At 44.5% G+C, this 23,067-nt stretch overlaps 1 protein-coding gene across 1 annotated transcript in view; it reads left to right on the forward strand.

Annotated features, from left to right (window-relative positions):
* Nucleotides 1-2,055, forward strand: part of LOC136644124 (NACHT, LRR and PYD domains-containing protein 12-like) — a 135,719-nt gene extending 133,664 nt beyond the window's left edge. Inside the window, exon 14 of the mRNA XM_066619683.1 lies at nt 696-2,055. Coding sequence (XP_066475780.1) covers nt 696-738 — 43 coding nt within the window. The 3' untranslated portion in view covers nt 739-2,055. The remainder of the gene's footprint in view (nt 1-695) is intronic.
* The last annotated feature ends 21,012 nt before the right edge of the window (nt 2,056-23,067 follow it).

Genomic DNA, 23,067 nt, shown 5'->3' on the forward strand with positions numbered 1-23,067 from the left:
TCATGTTTCTTTCTTTCACGTGAAGGGAGGGGTCCGCAGGAGAGAGAAGGATTGATGGATTGTTAGCCTGCTGCCCCCCCCTCTCTCATTAAGGAGGCTGTTAAAGGACTGTTCAGTTTTTAAAACTGATTTTAAAGGGGTGCATTTTTCCCCTTCTCCAGGAATCAGCACATTCTCTCATTTGCAGGGGCCATTCATGTTGAGTCAAATCCGTGTATAAAAAATCCGTGTATAAATAGGCTGGACCTGTATATGAAATAATAATCATTTCTAAATATTACTCATGAAACTTTATGCAGCACAATAGTTTTTGAAACTAGCAAAGCTCATGACTCTTGGATTTACTGCCAAGCTGTTCCCAGAGAAGTCAGCAGGACCATTTGTGTCAGTGTTCTCCATCCTGCATAGGAATCATGCTATCCCTTCAGAGACTTGTGCAGGAAGAGATCCCAGCCTGCTGTGCCCACTGTTTCCCACTCAATCTCATCTGAGCAATGAAGATATTGCAGAAAGGATCAGTCTAGAGCAGAAGAGCCGCACAGGCAGATCCCTGGTTCTAACAGGGCAGGGTTATACTAGGAACCCCTTTCCGTGAGCATGGAGTGATGAATAGAAGGTGCTTTACACAGCTGCAGTTCCCAATCTGGTGTGCAGGAAAAGAGCTAACTCTTTGCTTTCTCTGATTTTCCCCACAGCATTTTCACAAAACGGGGAATAGAACGAAAGAACAGTTTCTAGAGTTAGATACTGTAAAAAAAACACCAAACCTGACCTTAACACAGACCAATTGTAGAATGAACTTGTGCAAATGCATTGGGTCCTTGAGGCTTTTTGAAAAAAAGATCTTTATAACCCTAAGTAAAGATAAAAGATAAAAATAGGACAAAACTCCTTCTGCTGGTCCAAGCCATCGGTATTTGAACCCTGACCTCGAGACCAACACCTGATGTCCGACCTCCACACTTGCACTGCAGACCTTCCCAGCTGTGGGGCAGAAAGAAAAGAAGTCACAGAATTCTCCGCTCCGGACTCCAACATGGTCCTGTCTCACTGCTCTTCATTGACACTACCTGGATTTACAACTATGTCCAGGCCTGGCCTAGTTCCATTGAGCTAGCCTGTTTGGCAACTTTGCCTTTTATGGTGTAAAGGTTCCAGAGTTAGACTTTGTTCAAATCCCCGCTTGGTCGCAAAGCTTCCTGGGTGACCATGGGCCAGTCACTATCTCTCAGCCTCGCCTACCTCACATGGTTGTTGTGAGGACAAGAGGAGGGAAGGAACTATGTATACCACCCTGAGCTCCTTGGAGGGATGATGGTATAAAAATGAAAAATTAATATTCTTATTTTGTAGATCAATATGCCATCTTTCCATTATGTAAAATGGCTAGAGACAGCTTACAAAGACTAAAGGCACAATGAAAACAATCAAAGAAGAAATTGTGTGAAGAATACCCTCTCCACCCCCCTCCATTCTGCCAATTGTTTTTGGATATTTCTATCCTCTTCCCCCCCCCCCAGCACTTTGGGATGGTATAGCCCCCTCAAAAGACTACCTGACACTCAAGATGCTGTTCTAAGCTTTGCCTAAAGAACTTGTGCCCACTTTAAACTAATTAGTTCCCCAGCTTAACCACAGCTAGCTCTAGCAGTCTGCAAAAACTACTACTGTACCCCAGCACCAGCAAAAAAGGGTAGCTTGCCGGGTCCCTCCTCCCAATTCTTAAGGCAGCAGTCCTTTCAGGTACAACAGCACCACTTCAGCTCTGCACCACTCAGCAGTCTCTGTTTGATTAGCCCAGCCTTCTGTCAGTCAGTGTGCCAGTTTGTCCATGAGTTAGTATGCCTGAAAGTCTAGACTACAACCCACAAACTCTCCCTGTATCAGGTGCTGCTTATATCCCTGAAGACCTTGTCGCCTCCAGTGGCTGCAGCTGTGCAGCACACCCTCTCCTGAAAGCTCAGGCATTAAGCCTGTGTTCCCCAGTCTCTCCAGAGCACAAGGGCCACTACTGACGCCACATCCTGCAAAATGGCTCCTGCATCTGTACTGGAATCAGTACAGGAAGATATTGCAAGGAGATAGGATAAGAACATAAGAAGAGCCCCGCTGGCCTTTGGCCTGATCCAGTGGGGCTCTTCTTATATTCTTATCCTATTTCCTTGCAATATCTTCCACAATTCCAGCACAGATACAGGAGCCATTTTCCTGGGAGGTTGATATTTCCTCTTAAGTAGCTACCTGGCTCCTTCTGCTGGACATTAGTAATCAAGCTATCTTGGCATTTTTCATCAGTCTACTTGCTGTGTTTCTCTCCACAGTTCCCATTTTGTATAATTCCTTCTTCTTTTGGGCTTTGAATAAACTGGTCATGTTTTGCCACTTGCCTTCTTTGTCTGTGTTCAATGATGATCACTGGTGAGTAGGGTTTCCTCTCTGATTGCACTACTGTTATTGGATTTAAAATGAGACCTTTTGTGTTCTTTTGAGCAGGAAGGTCAATAGGACAATCCAGCCACACCACAAGTGGTTTCCCCTTTGCACAGCTTTCCTCATTGCAGAGGCAAGCCTGAGCAGAACCACACTTCATTGATGCCTGACTTGGGGGCCGATTTCCCTCAGGGTTTTCTGCACCCATTGAACATACTTTTACCATCTGGGGCTTGGTGATGCTGTACCCATGGTACCCCCCCAGTAGTCTGAGATTAGCTGGTTGCCTTTGGGCTGGGTAGGAATGTTTTGTCTTTCACCTGATTGGCTGTTGGTGAAAGGCAATTGTTTTGCCTACCTCATACTATCTTTTATGTTCTGGTTTAGCCAGTTGGTCACTTCTGGCAGGTATAGTGCATGACTGCAGTTAGGAGCAAGGATCAGATGTGCATCCTAAGGTCTGCAAGGGGAAGCCCGCACTGACTTCCAGATACTGTCTGTCTCAGGGATACTGGGTGGCAGCAACTGTTCCCTTTAAGCTGAATGGCTGCATAGATTGAAACTCTGGAAAGCCAAGCTGCACACAGCTCAGAGCTTGCCACTCTCCGACGTCAGGTGATTATGTGTGATGTCATCACCATGCTTCCTAAAATGGTGCCAAGCCACTGTGCAGCTGCCCAAGGGATAAGCCCACTGAGAGTGATGTCATGGCTAGAACTGACATTATCAAGCAAATTAAAATAAATAATTGAGGGCCCAATCTTAACCAGTGTGCACTGGCTTACTGCCATAAAGCACATTTGTGAGGCCCTAGTGCTGGTGGAAGGCCGGTGCTCCAATGCTTGGTGGTCATGCAGACCACCAGGCAGTGGAGTTGATACAGGCTCATATAGAATGCTATGCAATGCTCACAAACACATTATTAGCTTAGCAGCTTAATGGGAAAATGTATGCTTAGAACTTAAAATCCACATTATAGTCTCTGCTGAGAAGCAAGCCAGAAAACTGCAGGCTGGCAGCTCTAAAAATAGCACAATCTCAAGAATGCTTGGCACCATGCCAAAGCATCTGGCTGAATGCCTAGCTACTAGTTCAGAACAATGCACTGTTTTATGAACAGGGAGGAAAATTCCCTGCTTGCTTGTATGGCAAATCAAACAGAAAACAGTTTGCAGATTTACCGAAAAAGACAGTCTTGTATGCATATATAAACACTGAGAGAGCCATTTAGAAAGTATTGTACAAGGATCACAATGATTGCATGCTTGCCAAATAATTCTTCACTGCCTTAATAAGAGATTGTCTTTTAAAATATAATTAACATATATATATAATGTTAGTGGCAATATGTAGTGGCTTTAAAACGAGTTTTAACTGTTAGAATGGTTTGATCAAAGCATAAAAATACATAGAAAGGTGGAAAAGCTATTAAAAAGGCTTAAGCCTCAAGTCTCAGATGTAACTCAGAAAAAGCCATTCCAGCTCTAATCAAAGGTCTGTCTCAGCCTGTAACTCTGTAAGACCTTGAGAACTCCAGGTCTTGCAGAATTTGTTGCATCTCAGAGAGACTTGGCAGCAGCAAATGGGCAGAAGCAAGAGGGAGTAGCATCTCAAAGATAGACTCTTGTAAACCAAGAGATGCTGCGAGTGCACTTGCAACATTGAGATGAGCAATGTTATCTGTCTTGGCACCAGACACGGGGAAATTGGAATGGTATAAGGCTAAGAATACACAAGTTTGCAACATTTTGGTGAGGAGACTTGCAACATTTGATGGGAGATGTCTTAGCATTACAGGAATGATAAAGGTTTTGGCAAGTCAAAATAGGATTTTCTAACAAACAGAGATACAGACATCTGCAAACACAGCTAAACAGGAACAGATAACAAAACATCTATGAACAGCCTCTGTCTGGGCTAAAGCTGACAGAGAGCTGAGATTTGTTTAAAATTAAATAAGAAAAGAGTTCTTAAAATCCTTATTTTACAATAAGAAGTTAGTTTGTCTTGTATTAAATATAATTACACCACTATACATCACAGTAACAGGTCACATATAGAGAATCACAACATGGAATAGAGGCAGGTCAGAGGGCTTGGTTTAAACAATGTTGCACAGAGCCCCACGGTGTCTGGAAGAAGGAATTTAGAGAGAGCACAGGAGGCTCCTTGCAACATGCCAAGGACACCCAAGTTGGAAGAAGCCAAAAGATAAGTACAAAGACATACCAAAAAGCCAGTTCTGAATAATAATTGAGGTTAGAGTGTCATCTACTGGTTGTTGAAATCTTTAAATTGTATAAGTTTCAATGTATGGAATTGCCTTATTTGAAACCTGTAACTTGAAGCCAACCAATCAAATGCTTGTAAAGCTATCTCTAGCCAACCCAATGAAAGCCCTATCTATGATGTCAAACTCCAGCCAATGAAAGGTGTGAAACTCCTCAGAGCCAAAATGAAATATAAGAGAAAGAGTCTGACTGGAAAAATTGCTCTCTTCGCTTTGGACAAGGAGTCCCTGAGAAGCCCGTTGCTGGCAATGAATAAAGCTTGCAGACGATTACCACTCTTGCCTACTGAGTTTGCTTTTGAACCTTGCAACACCTTGCAACAGAGTGGTAGGTGGGGGCATGGGGGGAGGAGGTGTTCTGGGGCAGGAAGAGGCAAAAGGAGGGTAGGGAGGAGGTGGGCTGAGGGGAGGGAGCAGGGCGGGAGAGAGGTGGGACCTGTGGAACTTTGTTCCACCTGATCCTGAACTTCTGTGTCAGGCTACTGGCCTGACATGGAGGCTCTTGACTCTATGGCAACCCTTGGGTTGCCATAGAATCAAGTGGCCCCATTGCGGGGCTACTCACCTTACCTGGGGGAAGGGGACAAAAGTCCCCTTCCCCTGAGGAGCCGCCAGCACTGCCCTGCTAGCAGTCAGGATTCAGCGGCAGCCATTTTTGGCACCACTGCAGCCCCATGCACTGGGCAGCTTAGGATTGGGCCGTAAACTAAAGTAAAACAAATAAGGGAAAGCCAGCCCTGTTCCACCAAGTGAATTTTCTCTGTAGCCTGCCTGCGCGCACGCGCACACACACACACACACACACAAAATCAGTAAGATTTTCGGTCCTACTCAGTACCCAGTTCAATTTAGATACTTATATTTATCACTATCAGGATCCACGTAGCTTTACACATCTAAAAAAGAAAAAAAATTCACCTTACCAGCTCAAGCCTCAACCTCTGTTTTATTCTTTTTATGTGGGGGGGGGCTTTCTGGAGCATTTGTTGAGCTCCACTTTCATCAGATTGGGACCATTCTGGTGGCCTTGCATTCCTCTTTGCCTTACCTGACCATTAGCCACGGCACGTTTGCTTACTCATGAGTAAACACAAACATGTAGCTTATGTTTCGCTTTCCAAAGGGCTCAATACATTTATCAGCTTGGAAGGAGGGACTTCCTTCTTGGATGTTTTTGGGGGGCTGCGTTAATTGGATCAGGACCATTCTGATGTCCTTGGATTCCTCTCAGCCTGCCCTTTCCAATGGACTAAGGCAATGGTTCTCAAACTGGTGAGTTGCAACCCTCAAGCTCCCCTGGTCCCTTTAAGGGGTGGGGGAGGAGGCAAGGACAGTGATGCCATCCACAGGATCATGTTGCTACGAGGGGTGAAAGGGGGATGCTTTTACTTGCTGCAGGCTTTAGGAGGTGCAGAAAGCCCCGCAGGGCTTCCTGAGTCTCAGAACATTGGAAAGAAGAGCTAGCAAAAGAAGAGCTCCTAGTGGAAGTGGTTTGTGATCTCTTCAATGTTCTACACCTTGGGGAGCCCTGCATAGGGATCACCACACCTCCTGTTGTCTCCGATCCTTAGGATTTCTAAGAAGTTGCTGGACCTTGGTAGTTGGTGTGAAGATTGTTCTGAAATTTGGATAGGAGACAACAGCTAGATTCAAACGGGTGTGTATAGGATATCCTGTGAGTGTAATTGTGCCTATATAGGCACCACCAAATGTTCCCTAAAAACCAGACTTGCAGAACATGAGAGGCACTGCCGTTTAATGCACCTGGATCAATCAGCAATTGCACAACATACAATAGAAATGGGTCATCAAATTTCAAAGCCACACAGGTTCTTTCCAGTAATAGATTTTATTTCCCAAGACTTTACAGAGAAGAAATTGAAATAGTTAAACAATCCCAAAATATCAACAGAAAAGAAGAGGTACTACACAATACGCAGTATGCAATCTCTGGTTTCCAGTCTTAAAAAGAACAGACATTAAAGAGCTTTATAAGAAAGAGGTTTCCAGCAGAGATGGGATACTGGGATTAGGCTAGTTGGCTTTAGGAATGCAGTCAGTAAAATGGAACTCTAAGCACCTGGAGAGTACTGGTTTTTAACTGCTGTTTCTGTCTTGCTCTCTAGCAACGTGTCCTGTCTAGGTGCGTTTCTCTGATGAAGTTCTGAAAAAGTTACAGAACAAAATGCTGGACTTTTTAACAACATGAATTTTAATTCTTTGGCACAACCATGGTCTTCTCACCCAAATAAATAAATGTTAAATTGCTGGATTATTGCTGGCCATGAAAACCTAGGAACATACAGAACTGGGATTATGCCCAAATCTTGGTCCCAGTCAATTGTAGTGCCTATTTTTTAAAAAGGTGATAGCAAGATCCCCATAAACTATAGACCGATAAGTCTTCTTTTGATCCTAAGCAAATTATATGCATCCCATCTCTTAAAAAGGCTCACCGCATGGATAGTAGACCGTGAATCTGGTGCCAGACTTGGGCCAGGGAAATCTGCAGTGGACCACTGCTTAGTCCTTTCACACTTTGCTGAAAAGCAGCTTTCTGGCACGCACTGCAGATTGGCCACAGCTTTTCTAGATCTCAAGGCTGCTTTTAACACGGCAAATAGAAATTTGCTAAAGTCCAAGCTTTTTAAGAGCCCAATACTGGGCTTGGCGCACCAGCTCACTGCCCGTGTGCACTGTTGGGTGAGCGCTGGGAGGAGGCATGGCAGGATTTGGGGAGGAGGCATTCTGGAGAGGGGGAGGTGAGCAGAAGGCGGGCAGAGGGCAGGGAGGTGGCGTTATGGGGAGGCAGGGAGAGGGCAGGGGGAAGGTGAACAAGGGGAGGCAGCAGGGAGAGAGGGAGGTGGAACTGGTGAAGCTTTGCTCCACCAGATCCAAAGCCTCCGTATTGGGCTCACCGCACAACATGGAGGCATTTGATTCACTGCCGACCTTTGGGTTGTCGGTGAATCAAGTAGCCCCATTGCAGGGCTACTGCGTTTACCCCTGGGAAGGGGACAGGTGCCATTGCCACATCCAGTGGAAAGGAGTTCCACAGACTAATTACATTCCACAGACTAATTACAATTAATATAAAGAAACATTTTCTTTTGTCTGTTCTAACTCTCCCAACATTCAATTTTAGTGGATGTCCCCTGGTTCTGGTGTTGTGTGTGAGAGAAAGGAACACCCCCCTATCTACTCTATCCATCCCCTGCATAATTTGTATGTCTCAATCATGTCCCCCTTCAGGCACCTTTTTTCTAGACTGAAGAGCCCCAAACACTGTAGCCTTTCCTCATAAGGAAGGTTCTCCCGCCCAGTAAACATTTTGGTCACTCTCTTCTGTACCTTTTCCATTTCCACTATATCTTTTTTGAGATATGGCAACCAGAACTGGATGCAATACTCCAGGTGTGGCCTTACCAATGGCATTATAATAAGGTCATTTTATTGTCAATCTCTTGTTTAATGATCCCAAGCATGGAATTGGCCTTCTTCACCACTGCTGCGCAGTAAAGAAGGTCAATCCCATGCTTGGGATACTTCAAAAATGAATTGAGAATAAAATGGCCAATATTATAATTGTGCAATGTGGATATAATTAAATGACTCACTACTACTATTTCCCTCTTGCTGAATATTTTTCTTTGAGGTTATAGTAAGTGTTTTATGTATTTTTATGTAGTGTTTATATAATTTCAAATTAAAAAGAAAGAGAATAAATCTGCCAATATTATAATTATGCACTCTCACTGCTCTGTCCATGTGCTGGCCTAGCCTGCACCTGAGTGAATGTGCTTTTACAGCAGATTCATGACTCACTCTTGGGAGTCAGCATGAGAGACTTGTGCTGGCTGGGGGGGGAGGGTTATGATTGAGCTGTCAGTCATTTAGCCATGGTCCTTACATAGCACCAGAGGTGTTAAATATCTTCTCCCTGAGGCCAGAGACAAGGCAAACCCTGAAACTTTGAAGCTACATTTGTATTGTGTTCCCCAATGGTGTCTGTGGCTAATAGCCAGCACAATTCCCACAAGAAACAAGAGAAAACAATGAAAAGTGAAAAAGATGACTCAGGCTGCAATCCTGAGTTATCCTCGCTTTTACTGAACATTCCAAACCTCAGGGAGCCCTGCGGAGGACTGCACTGGGTTCCCTGCACCTCTTGCAACCTCCAGGAGCCCTACTTAGTTGCAAGTAAGTGCAAAACACCCCCCTTAGCGATGTGATTCCCAGGATTCCCAGCGATGTGATTCTCTGCCCTAACCCCTCCCCCGCAAAGACTTACTGAGGGAGTGAAGCTCCCTCAAAGTTTGAGAAACGCTGATGTATATATTAATAAATGTAGTAATACCAAAAAAATAAACAGGAACAAATAAACATTGCAAACACCTCAACTAAATCAGAATTTTCCTTTCCTGGCCTAAAAGCTGTGAAGTTGCAAATCACTTTGTTGAAATCAATACCATTCGCCAGCTCACTTTCAATGGATAATATTGCTAGATTGGAAAGCCTTGACTGTCCCATGGTAGATTGCAAATAGTTCTTTTTAAGTTTCAGCTTTGAAAAGCTCCTCTCATATGAAACAACAGACACACAGATAGTCAGAAATCATTTCAGTCTTAGTGAATGGGTTGGGAGAGATTCTGTGAAGGTTCTCTGAATGGGATTCTATGAAGTCCCATTCAGTCTGCTTACCTGCATGGGCTCTTTAAATGAAGCAGGAAATGTGACACTTGATCCTAGCTGCTTACCATCAAAATTTGTGAGCTGCACAACCTTACTTGTGAACCGATACCTCTCCCATACTTGCTTTACTGATCCCACAAGTGTATGTTTCTTTAAAGACTTAACAACTCTCCCCCCTCCCGTGCTTCATGATGTTGATCAGGATCAGGGCCTCCAAAGTTGCTTCTTGTGAAGGAAGACAAGCTTCCAGTTCTACATTCACTTCTTTAAAATGCATATTGGTAAATGTGCCGTGAGGCCCTCATGAGTTACACTCTGCAATCACATCAAATTCTGCAGTAGTGTCATCACTAGATCTCTGCCCTACTCCTTCAGAAGGGAGTCATCCTCCCTCAAGGGAGGAAAGAAATACCATTCATTGTAACAATAGTAAAACTACCTATTTGAGATTACCGGCTAACTCCTATATCAGTTAACATGTCTCCTTACTCCGAGGAAACCTCCAGCAGCCTCTATTCCTGCACTAGATGCAGCGGAGACTCACTGACCCCACTGGATCACAGTGTAGGACAATCATTAGGATTAGGCTGTCAGTTGAACTCTTTTCAGCACCTTATCAGCAAAGGATCACTAATATCAGCACTGACTGTGTGGATGATGGAAATGGTCTTTGAATGGCAAGTGCTACATCCTGCCAGGATACTGGAAGACAAGTTACTCTAGTTCACCAACACTGAGGATCTTGACTGGGAAGCACTAGCTACTCCTGGCAACAATTCTAGACATCAAAGTGATCCAGTATACAAGAGCTTTGGGTCAATGTAGGGAAAGCGAAGTGGAGAAGCAGGCACCTCACTTTTTCATTGCTGTCCGTCTTTCTGCAGGCTTGCTGAGTGTAAGCTGATAGCTGCTTGTTGTGATGACCTCTCCTCTGTGCTCTGCAGCAACCAGTCTCTAGGAGAGCTAGACTTATCAGACAATAAACTTGGAAATAAAGGGGTGAAGTTACTTTGTGGAGGGATGAAGCATTCAGGATGCCAACTTCAAAATTTAAGGTAAGCATCAAAGCAGTTACACTAAAACTGTCAATACTTCAAATGAATCTGCATGGTGAGCCTCTGATGCAAAGTTCCGCCTGGGCTTGAGCCCTTTTACCCAGGACACCAAAAAGAGAAATTTGTGGTGAGGTGGAATTGCCAGAATTGAGGAAACGTGTCAAACACAGATGTGAAGCTTAGGGCTGCTCCTACCCATGCGGTGCCTTTGGGCACATTAGAAAAATGTCTGCACTAGAAACAGGAACCCCATCATTCAAGTGACATTCTGTTAGCATCCTCGTCCTTCCTCTGTTCAGATGTGCCCCTTAGAAGTGGTGCCCCTTAGATGAAGTGCACATTCTGCACAACCCTGGAGAAGCTCCCTCCATCTCTTTCTGTGATTAAGAAGCTACTACTGGGCAGGTTAGATGTATGGACTTGAGAGGACATCAGGGGAAGGATGAAGGCAGAGGGGGAAGACCAAGGAAAAATTGGAATAACAAATTTGGAATTGGAATAATAAATAAATGTGGAATAATAAATTTGTGAATTGCAGGAAAATATCTGTAGGTGCTCAAAAAGGTGCAGTTCCAAAAGCAGAACAAATGCAGGAATAGCCAGGAGTGCAAACAAGAACTGAGGAAAATGAGGTCCTTGGCAGTGAGGTGCACTGTGCTGACTTGCAGCCTGCCAGTGCTTTGTAGTTTGGCACCCAGTGATGATGTCATAGCTGCAGAGCTGATGGTAATCTCAGAGGAGAGCAAACGGTGGCAGTGGTGTAGCTAGGAAGAGGCGGGGTGTGGTCCACCCTAGGAACCAGCCTTGTGGGGGGTTAAAGTACAAGTGACGAAAATCACTTAAATCAGAATAATACCATCATTTCATATACCATCCAATGCGGGATTTACAGCTAAATGCAGTGAAAAAAACCAGAGTGGAGTATGGCCAAAAACAAAATGCATAGAGCCCTTTGGAAAGTGAAACTGAACCCTATGACACATTTACTCATGAGTAGGCAAACTTGCCTTAGTCCATTAGAAAGGGCAGGCTGAGCAAAATCCCTTGACACCAGAATGATCCCGATTTGATGAACACAGCCCCCCAAAAAACCCCAAGAAGGAAGTTACTTTCTCCAAGCTGATGAATGTATTGAGCCCTATGGAAAGTGAAACTAAACCACATGGTCATGTTTACTCACGAGTAAGCAAATGTGCCTTGGCTTATAGTCAGGTCAGGCAAATGAGAGGCCACCAGAGTGATCCTGATCTGAACAATGTGGAGCTCAACAAATGCTCCACAAGGTAGCCCCCCCCCCCACATAAAATGAATAAAACAGGCTTGAGCTGGTAAGGTGAATTTTTTTCTATTTTAGACTTGTAATGCTAGGTAGGTCCTGATAGTGATATGGCTTAAATATAAGAACTTAAATTGAACTGGGCACTGGGCAGGGCTGAAAATTTTACTGATTTTTTTTTTGCTGGGGGGGGTGTGTTATTGCAGACAGACTACAGAGAAAATTCATTTGGTGGAACAGGGCTAGCTTCCCCTTATTTAATTATTTCTTTTTCTTTAATTTATTTATAATTATTTATTTTAATTTGTTTAATTATGTCACTTCCAACCATGACATCACTTCTGGTGGGTCCCGGACAGATTGTGATTCTAAAAAGTGAGTCCCAGTACTAAAAGTTTCAGAACCACTGCCTTAACTCAAAATGGACCAATGAGACATCCGGGGGGGGGGGCACCCTAGTGACCAAAATTGTGGAAATAGTGGCTTTTAGGAATAATATTATCATGTTATATAAAATTTGATGTAGAATTTCATCCGTTGCTTGTGGAAAATATTCACTGTGTTTTCTGGCCATTATTATTATTCCTTTCAAGTCATGACTATTACTATCTCTCAATCTCACCTACCTCACAGGTTTGTTGTGAGGACAAAATATGGGGAGGAACCCTGCATGCCACTCTGAGCTCCTTAGATGAGGATGGTGTAAAAATGTGAAAAATTATGTTGTATGAAGGTGACAAAAATTTATGGGCCCCAGGAGTCAAATGACCTAGCTATGCCACTGGAGGATGGGAAAGAGAGAGATTCCAAAGGGAGAGAGCACGTCAGCTGGTTTGGGGAGGAGAAATGAGGTGGGAGAGTGTGGAGGAGAACCAGAGGAAGGAATGGGAAAATGGAGCCAATGTCATGGAGCTGGAAGGAGAGCATCAAGAAACATGTGCAGAAGGAGGAACAAGACCATCAGGGGGAAGAGAAGGAAAAATGGGAGGAAGAAGGAGGGCATAGGAAAAAGAGGGAATGAAGGGATGAAAGGAGAATGAAGGAAGTAGTAAGGAAGGCTGAATGAAAGGAGGAAAGAGAAGATAATTATCTGGGGGGTGGCAGAAGAGACCCCCCTCTCCAGAGAACCCAGATGACAGCTAAGCAGGGCCAAAGAGCCTGCCTTAAGAGTGCCCAGGAGGTGGAAGCCCTGAGTCTGGGGCCTATTGCTTTATTCTCAAAGGAATTGGGGGGGGAGTGTCCCAGAATTTCCTTCCCCTCATCTGCAAGCTATTAGTGACATGGCACAGGGGTTTGTCATGGAGTTCTGAATAATAGGAATAGCAGATTCCTCCTGTTGAAATGAGAATCCTCACCTGCCCTTTCCCCTCTGTAATGTCACAATCCGCTAACCCTGTGAGCAACAGCTGAAGGTCTCCAGCTATTTTCTCTGCTCAACCTGCCAAGAGTATGTTCTTCCTCCTGCCCAACGACTCGTGGTGGGAGAAAATGGTTTTATTTTTTCACAGATTTTAGTGTTTTCCAAAGGAAGAAGTGCAGAAAGTGGTGTTATGTGTTTTTATTCAAAATTCATGTTATAATTATAAATTACAATTACTTTAAAAGTGTACCAGGTAGATGTTATAGGGGGTATAGTGTCAGCAGATGAAGCCACAGTCATTACCCAGGCACATTTATTTTTACAGATTTGGGGGTGGGAGGGGTGTTTGTTTACAGAAATAAGAAATGTAGAAAGTAGTGTTTTTTATTTTTTTTAAATATTTTATACTTTAATATTTTTATTTTTTTATATTTTATATTTTTTTTTATTTTGTATCACTGTTTTCTCCCACCTCTGCTTATGACATGAAAGAGGGTGGAGTAGCCACAGCAGATTATTGACAGAAGAACTCACAGTGTAAATGAAAATTAAACATTTCTGGGCAGGTCAGTGGTGAAATAAGTGGCAGATTATATTTGGAAACAGGAAGAATATTATAAGGACTTCACCCACTTTCTTCCTACAGGCTCCGCAGCTGTAAACTTATAGGCACTTGTTGTGAGGACCTCTCAACCACACTTTAATAGGCCTGGAAATAGATGGCAATGAACTGGGAAATTCTAGGCTGAGGCGTCTCTGTGAGGGGTAATGCATCCAAACTGCAGGTTGCAGAAATTGAGGTATCTGACAGCTACATTCTTTGCTTATGAAGGGCAGACACATAGCATTCATGAACACTTAATCATGCTTTAAAATTGAGAGTACACTGCATGCTTATGTGACCCCTTCCTTGGTAGAATTAACCATGATGTAGCATTATGTGTGCCCTAAGACTAGCTTTTAATCACAATTCGAAACCAGAACTAAACACATTTGCACATGATGGTTAGCACAGGTGCAGACCTGGTTCCGTAACTTTTAGCTATAGACAAAGGTTTACGGCCTGTGACCTACTCTTAACCATGGTTACACAATCTAATAAATGTATTTGAAGTTCATGAAGTTCCTAATTATACTTTTAGCTTGGCCTATACAAAAATAAGACATATACTAGTATGAATCGGGCCAGTCCTTCACTTGGATCTCCATATCTATTTTCTGGAAAAAAGATATATAGATTCCGTTTCCTTCTGCACCCCTTCTTCCTAAAACCCATAATTCATTGATGAAATAAGCTCTGTCCATAAGCCAGCCCCTACATTTCTGTACGCATGATGGAAGAGCACGAGTGCACCTGCCCCACTACCAATGCACTCTCAAAGACCTGCCTTCCTTGTGATTAGCATTTGCCTGCAACAACAAATGGACCTGGGGAGAAATGTTCTCCATGAATATTTCAGAGTAGGAGTCAGGGGGAGGATCACTCGTCATTGTTGCATCTCATGGGGATGCTCTAGTAAAGGTGAAGGTTACTCACAAGGGTTCTTGGTCCTAACTTCAGGGCAAACAAAACAAACCAGGTGGGCTGCAATGCAACAACAGCTGTATTGTTTACAAGATGGGGGCAGTTGGCCTTGGTGGGCGCCTCTCTCCAAGGTTTCGGTCTCCAGAGATCAGTGTTGGTGTGTTGCCCCTCAACTCTTCTTCCCCTTTTGTTGGCACCTCAGACAGACTGGCATCTTCTGGCCTCCATTCTCCAAGAAGGCACACCCTCTCCCAGTGGCCAGAATCCAAGGTCTGGCCAGTGAGATGTCCCCATCGTTGGTGTCCCTGCTAGGCATCTTGGCTCCAAGGCCTCTCCCAGGACACCCATGTTGGGTACCCAACATACCCACAGTGGAGTCTAGGAAATTGAGGCCCTGTAATCAAGAGAGGGGACACTTGTAGAATGGTTGGTACTGCTCTGGCAGAGGTCAGCTTCCTCCTCCTCCCGTCTCTCTGTCCAATTTCCCTACATTTATTTTATCCCTCTCTCCTGCCTCCTGGGCCCTTTGTACCACAATGGGGCTGAGGTGTGTCTTCTTGGATGAAGCTGCCTCAGCAGCAAATTCTGCTGCCACTGGCATAATCTCACCTGACACCAGTACGGGACCCAGAAAACCGGAGCTGAAGTTGAGCAAACTGAGGTATGATACTGATTGCCGGGAGGCCAAAGCAATTCTCCCCATGACTCCACATACTCACATTCAGCTATTATTGCTGTAGATATCCTGGTCATGTGTTGAGGTGGGTTGTCCTGCTCCACCCACCCATACAGGAATGCATTGCAAAAACTTCTGAACAGGGCTATAGACTTTTATGTACAGGAGTGCATCATTTAACAACAGGGATACCTTCTCTGATCCCCATCATTAAGTGATTCCATCATTATTACAATCTAGTCAATTTCACTCCAGTACATTACATAGAGGCTATAAATGCTATACTGCTGTGTTTCTCAAACTGTGGGTCGGGACCCACCAGGTGGGTCGTGAGCCAAGTTCAGATGGGTCCCCATTCATTTCAATATTTTATTTTTAATATATTAGACTTGATGCTGCCATGGTATGTGACTGCATTTGGGGAAATGTTACACATCTGTACTTTGAACAGGCTACTATGTTTATGCTTTTAACAATGGTAGTCTATGGGACTTACTCCTGGATAAGTGTGGGTAGAATTACAGCCTAGGATTGTTAAAAATTTCCCTGGCTGATGATGTCACTTCCAGTCATGGCATCACTTCCAGTGGGCCCTGACAGATTCTCATTCTAAAAGGTGGGTCCTGGTGCTAAAATTATGAGAACCAGTGTTATACTGTATTCAGGCACTAAATGTAATGGAATGTACTGTACATTCCATTACATTCAGCCCCATCTAGTGGCTTATAGCATCTTATAGCATCTATCTAATGTAATGGAGTGAAATTGACAAGAATGTAATAGAGTAGGGGGCAATTGTAATTATGGGACTGCCATCATAAATGTGGTCCATCGTTAAGAGCCTGTATTCAAAACGAGCCTAGAGAATTTTGTCCAAACCAAAATCTCCACTCACCATTTCTCTGTTCCCTGACAATTGTATGCCCCATTTTGGATGGACATGGTGATTTCTGGGACAGAAACATTGAGCCACCGTGCTGTGCTAGTACAGGCTCCCAGTTAGTGCCCTGCACTGAGATAGTTTCAAAAGTGTCCCAACAAGTGACAAGCACAACATCCTGGAGTACTTCACACCATGACTTTTTCATGCAAGCTGCTTGTTCTGGAGTTAATGTCTCTCTTTTCAGATCTAAGAAGATCCTATCAACCATAGGTACTTATTCTTCCTAGCTGTTAATACCAGTGAATGGAAAAAATGGAGAATATAGTATATTAACATAAACTCTAAAACCTGTTGCTCTTCTTTTTGTGACTATCTCCTGCAGCCTTTCCAACTGCAATCTCACATGTGCTTGTTGTGAAGATCTTGCCTCTCTTCTTAGCACCAGCCAGAGGCTAACAAACCTAACGCTCAATTTTCTCGAAATGGAGAGGCGAGAAGTCAGGATATTGTGTGAAGGGCTGAAACATCCCAACTGCAAGTTGCAGAATCTATCGTAAAAGCTGGATTTTTTCCTCCCTATAATATTACAGCTTGTTGTTTAAGAAGATTATAGTCAAGTTTCACAGTAATTTTTCCTGCAAAAAAATGATTGCTTGACATTTCTTGCAGATGAGTTTGCCACCCCAGCAATATAAATACACCTGTCAAGAGAAGGGCTGCCAGCTACCACACACTGATCCAAGGCAGTAGTGCTTAGAATGCTCACTCCCTTCCTGCTTCCTCCTCTCCCCTTTTGGGCTATGTAGTTTATTTTATATTATTTATTTACAAATTTATATCCCGCTTTATCTCCATAGTGGGCATTCAAAACAGTAAATTAAAGATCAATAAGTCACCGGGCCCTGATGGCATACACCCAAGGGTTATTAAGGAATTGAAGAATGAAGTTGCAGATCTCTTGACTAAGGTATGCAACTTGTCCCTCAAAACAGCCATGGTGCCAGAAGATTGGAGGATAGCAAATGTCACGCCTATTTTTAAAAAGGGAAAGAGGGGGGACCCGGGAAACTATAGGCCGGTCAGCCTAACATCTATACCGGGTAAGATGGTGGAATGCCTCATCAAAGATAGGATCTCAAAACACATAGACGAACAGGCCTTGCTGAGGGAGAGTCAGCATGGCTTCTGTAAGGGTAAGTCTTGCCTCACGAACCTTATAGAATTCTTTGAAAAGGTCAACAGGCATGTGGATGCGGGAGAACCCATGGACATTATATATCTGGACTTTCAGAAGGCGTTTGACACGGTCCCTCACCAAAGGCTACTGAAAAAACTCCACAGTCAGGGAATTAGAGGACAGGTCCTCTCGTGGATTGAGAACTGGTTGGAGGCCAGGAAGCAGAGAGTGGGTGTCAATGGGCAATTTTCACAATGGAGAGAGGTGAAAAGCGGTGTGCCCCAAGGATCTGTCCTGGGACCGGTGCTTTTCAACCTCTTCATAAATGACCTGGAGACAGGGTTGAGCAGTGAAGTGGCTAAGTTTGCAGACGACACCAAACTTTTCCGAGTGGTAAAGACCAGAAGTGATTGTGAGGAGCTCCAGAAGGATCTCTCCAGACTGGCAGAATGGGCAGCAAAATGGCAGATGCGTTTCAATGTCAGTAAGTGTAAAGTCATGCACATTGGGGCAAAAAATCAAAACTTTAGATATAGGCTGATGGGTTCTGAGCTGTCTGTGACATATCAGGAGAGAGATCTTGGGGTGGTGGTGGACAGGTCGATGAAAGTGTCGACCCAATGTGCGGTGGCAGTGAAGAAGGCCAATTCTATGCTTGGGATCATTAGGAAGGGTATTGAGAACAAAACGGTTAGTATTATAATGCCGTTGTACAAATCTATGGTAAGGCCACACCTGGAGTATTGTGTCCAGTTCTGGTTGCCGCATCTCAAAAAAGACATAGTGGAAATGGAAAAGGTGCAAAAGAGAGCGACTAAGATGATTACGGGGCTGGGGCACCTTCCTTATGAGGAAAGGCTACGGCGTTTGGGCCTCTTCAGCCTAGAAAAGAGACGCTTGAGGGGGGACATGATTGAGACATACAAAATTATGCAGGGGATGGACAGAGTGGATAGGGAGATGCTCTTTACACTCTCACATAATACCAGAACCAGGGGACATCCACTCAAATTGAGTGTTGGGCGGGTTAGGACAGACAAAAGAAAATATTTCTTTACTCAGCGCGTGGTCGGTCTGTGGAACTCCTTGCCACAGGATGTGGTGCTGGCGTCTAGCCTAGACGCCTTTAAAAGGGGATTGGACGAGTTTCTGGAGGAAAAATCCATTATGGGGTACAAGCCATGATGTGTATGCGCAACCTCCTGATTATAGGAATGGGTTAAGTCAGAATGCCAGATGTAGGGGAGGGCACCAGGATGAGGTCTCTTGTTATCTGGTGTGCTCCCTGGGGCATTTGGTGGGCCGCTGTGAGATACGGGAAGCTGGACTAGATGGGCCTATGGCCTGATCCAGTGGGGCTGTTCTTATGTTCTTATGTTCTTATGTTAAATTCAAAGTTTACTGGGGGAAAGCCTTGGGAGATTGAATCCACTGACACCAGTACAGGTGATTTGGCTAGCCAGAGGGGCTCCCTGGACAGAACCCTTCTCTCCAAGAACAATATTGAACCTCAGGGGTCTCTATCAAAATTATTCTCTCAATAGCACCTGCAGAGTGAGGAGACATAACAATCCATTGCATTTCCCATACCAGGGACAAGACAGACTCAGTGTAGATGTAAAAGGTTTATTAAAAGTTCTATACAGGTTGAGACTAATTATTCGCATTGGTTCCATTCCAAGCACTCATGTGGATTAAAAAAAAACACTATGGCAAATCAATTTAAAAAACAAAGTTTCTTTGCTCCAGTGATTGAAAAACAGCCTTGCTGACCTTTTGACTCTAAGATAAGACCACTTGTGTCTGTGTTCTCCATCTTGCATAGGAGTCATGCAGTCTCTTCAGAGACTTGTACAGTAGAACATCTCAGGGCGCAATCCTAACCCCTTATGTCAGTGCTTTCCAGCACTGGCTTATCGGAGCCAATGGGACATGTGTTGCATCCTGCAATTGGGTGTCACTCATGGAGACCTCCTCAAAGTAAGGGAATGTTTGCTCCCTTACCTCAGAGCTGCATTGCCCTTATGTCAGTGCCGGAAAGCACTGACATAAAGGGGTTAGGATTGCGCCCCCAGTGTACTGTGCCCACTATTTTTCATTCCCCAATCAATCTCATCATAGCAATCAGAACATTGCAGAAGTGATGCGTTTCAAGCAGAAGAGCACCACAGGAAGAAATCTGGTTCTAGCAGTGCAGGGTTATTAAGGATGGATCATAATGTTCTCTGGGATTTTGGCGAGCCATAACACTATAACAGTAAGGGATATGGAAGCGCAGCACATGGTGATAGAAAAAGGAAGCCTCCATGTTTACTACGCACTGGAGAATCAGTGCTTCCTTGGCTGGTAGGTGGAGTTCCCATAAGATGGCATCACATGTACTTACTGCGTTTGTGAGCACAAAAGTGCTGCTAAACCATGATAATCTTGGTTTTCACATACTCCAAATGTAAAAACCGAGTACATTATCATGGTTCAGCAGCACTTTTGTGCTCAATTTCCTCTGGGGCTACGGTGTTTGTGATGCCCCTGCCCCAAGATGTAATGGAATTGAAACAATGCATTACCTTGGCTATCACTCAGGTGAACCAGGCAATGCCGGTGTGAATATGGGCCATATTGGATTACAGGATAGATATTTGCCATATCACTAAGTGTGGACAGATCCAACATTTGTAAGGTCTGTAAAAAAACTTTGACAATTTCTCTTTCAATTACCACTAACTATGTTACCCTATCTCTTTCTGTCACAATGTGATAGTACACTACACTAAAATCCCAGAGACCATTATGACTCACCCTGTACTAGGAATTCACTTCAGTGAGCATGGAATGACGTTAAGTACAAGGTGTTTTAGACTGACTGTCGTTCCCAACCTGGTGTGCGGGGACCAAACTAACTTTTTGCTTTCTCCAATTTGCCCCACAGAATTTTCATGAGAACTACGACCAAAGAAATACGTCAAGAATTACGTGCTGTGAAAAACACCAAACCTGATCCTAACATTATGCAATGGTGGAATGAACTGGAGTCAGTGCATTGGGTTCTCCAGCCTTTTTGTTAAAATGTTTTTTTTTAAACTCTGAGCATTTGCAATGAGCTACTCCTGACTAGGACAACTGCAGCAGAAAATGTGATTGGCCACTGCAACAAACAACCCAGATCAATGACGTTTGCAGCAGTGCTCTTTCAAGAGCATTCTGATTTTCTTGATTTTGACTTGACAATCTATCAGTCACATAGAGATCATGCCTTGGTATCCACTAGGGTTCTGTTCTGGAACCCCCAGTGGTAAAAAAATCAGTGGATACCAAATCAGTGGAAAAATACCTTTAAAGACCCGCTTCCAGGTTTCTTGCACCTCTATTGTTGTCCCAGAATGCATTGGTATAGAGTAGACACTATACCGCATTCAACCACTAGATGGGGTGAATAATGGCATCTAATGGAATGAAATTCTAATTATTTAACAGCACAAAGGAAGGAAATAGGATTTTGGTGCTTTTTTCCTTGTTACAAGGCATTTAAAGATAGACCTCGGTATCAGTGGTAAGTCAAATCAGTGGATACTGAAGTCCCACCTGTATTATCTGGGGAAAATACAATTTTTTTTAAGATTCAGAATAATCAAGTTAGAAATTGAAATTTCAAATCTTTTGGAGGAGGAGGAGCCAAGAGCTAGTGAGCAGACATGTCTCCAGGGGCTCCTGGAAAACAGTCTGTTTCCCCCAAAAAACTGTGGATCTGAAGAGGATCTGAAGATCTTTGTTAGGCGAGACAAGATTTTTCACGGTGCAAGGTACCTGGGAGACTGAAAGCCCAATGGGGGGGGGGCTTTACTTCTCAGGAGAAACCTAGCCGTTAGAGACAGCAATGGGGGAAGTGCAGTGATCTGCAATCAAGCTGCTGGCTCCATGCTGAGATACCATATGAAGGGGAAAAAAATGTGAAGCATGACGTTTAAGCTGGAAATTTAAGATAAGTAGGTGTTAATATTGTCCCTGGCTCTGATTGACTGATTTGACTAAAAGCCCTGGATGTATTAGAGGCGTTAATGAGAGATTTTTTAAGGATGTTGGAAGTGCTCTCTCTTTCTTTGTAGAGGAATAAATCGGTGATGGATTATAACTACAACTTGGGTATGGATTAAAATTCAGAATTATTTTTGGATATAATTCCCATTAGATCTGGAAGAGTCTTGCTTTCTTTGCACCAGAATATTAGGGACAGTGAGATTGTTTTTGTTTCATTTTGCCTCTCTTCATTAACTGTACTGTGTTCTTATCTGCAAGAGAGATAAGAATGGAATGGAATGCAAGGTTCATGGCAATATTGACATGGTGGAAGTAAGGAGAATAATACGACATGGACATCTAGTGGACTAGAGAGAAACTGCAAGAAAAGGAGAAAAAAGAAAAAAAATGTTGGCATCCATTTCAGAAGCTTGGATACAAATAATGCTGACAAACATGAAGAGATTACTTGCAATGGAACGATGGCAGCTGAGTTGGTCTTTGCAGATTCAAGCCAGTTTGGAGACTCTCTCCCAACAGATAGATGTGTGCAGGGCTTTTTTTCTAATGGAACGCGGGGGGACGGAGTTCCGGCACCTTTTTGCAGGGGCCCCTCCCCTCTGGAGGAATTCCAGGAGGGGGGGAGCAAAATAGAGGCATTCACTGGGTGGGTGCTGGGGGGTTCAGGGTGGGCAGGTGCCTGGCCCCTGCCTGACCGCACAACGACCCCCTCCTGCCCCCATCTCCAAGCTCCTGCCTGAGCCCAGCCTGCCTCCCCTCCCCCCGCCCTCTGCTTCCCAGTGCAGCTTCCAAGCCAGTGGAGGGTGCAGGGGACACGCGCCAACGCCGAGGAGGAGGACGGACAGCCAACCAGCCAGGGAGACGGGCTGCAGCACCCACGGAACGCCCAGGTACTGGCTTGGCGGAGGAGGAGGGGAAGGAAGCTGGCTGGTGCAGCCGTGTGCCAATCTGCAGCACGAGCCTAGGCGTGTCTGCTCAGAAGTATGTCTCATTGTGCTCAATGGGGCTTGCTCCTGGGAAAGGCTCTCATAGCCTTGCAGCCTGAGAGCCCAAGCATGTCTACTCAGAAGTAAGTTCCATTGTGTTCAATGGGGCTTACTCCCAGGAAAGTGTCATAGCCTTGCAGCCTGAGTAGACAGGCAGAGGAAGGGCTCTGTGGCTGCAGTCTCCACACTTTCCTGGGAGGAAGCCCCACTGCCTCTACTGGAACTGACTTCTGAGTAGACAGGCACAGGAGGGGCTCTGAGGCTGCAGTTCTCTCCACACTTTCCTGGGAGGAAGCCCCACTGCCTCTAATGGGACTGACTTCTGAGTAGACAGGCACAGGATTGGGCCCTGAGACTGCCATCCTATCCACAGTAAGCCCCATTCACTAAAGTGGACTTCTGAGTAGACATGCATAGGATTGGGCTCTTAGGCTGCAATCCTAGGCACTTTCCTGGGAGTAAGCTCCATTGACTAGAATGAGACTTACTTCAGACATACCTAGGATTGGGGCTCTTAATCCTGGCAGAGATATATATCTGCACCCATTTTCACATGCTAAGGGCAGGTGAAAAGGGATTCTACGTGTGTACAACATGCTGTCCAGCCTTGCCAGAGATCCTCCTCATCCTTCCCCCACAAGCATGCCCTCCGCCAGCCAGCGTTTGCAGCCCCTCTCCAGCA

The sequence above is a fragment of the Tiliqua scincoides genome, chromosome 1 (assembly GCF_035046505.1).
Source record: "Tiliqua scincoides isolate rTilSci1 chromosome 1, rTilSci1.hap2, whole genome shotgun sequence".
Lineage (NCBI taxonomy): Eukaryota > Metazoa > Chordata > Lepidosauria > Squamata > Scincidae > Tiliqua > Tiliqua scincoides.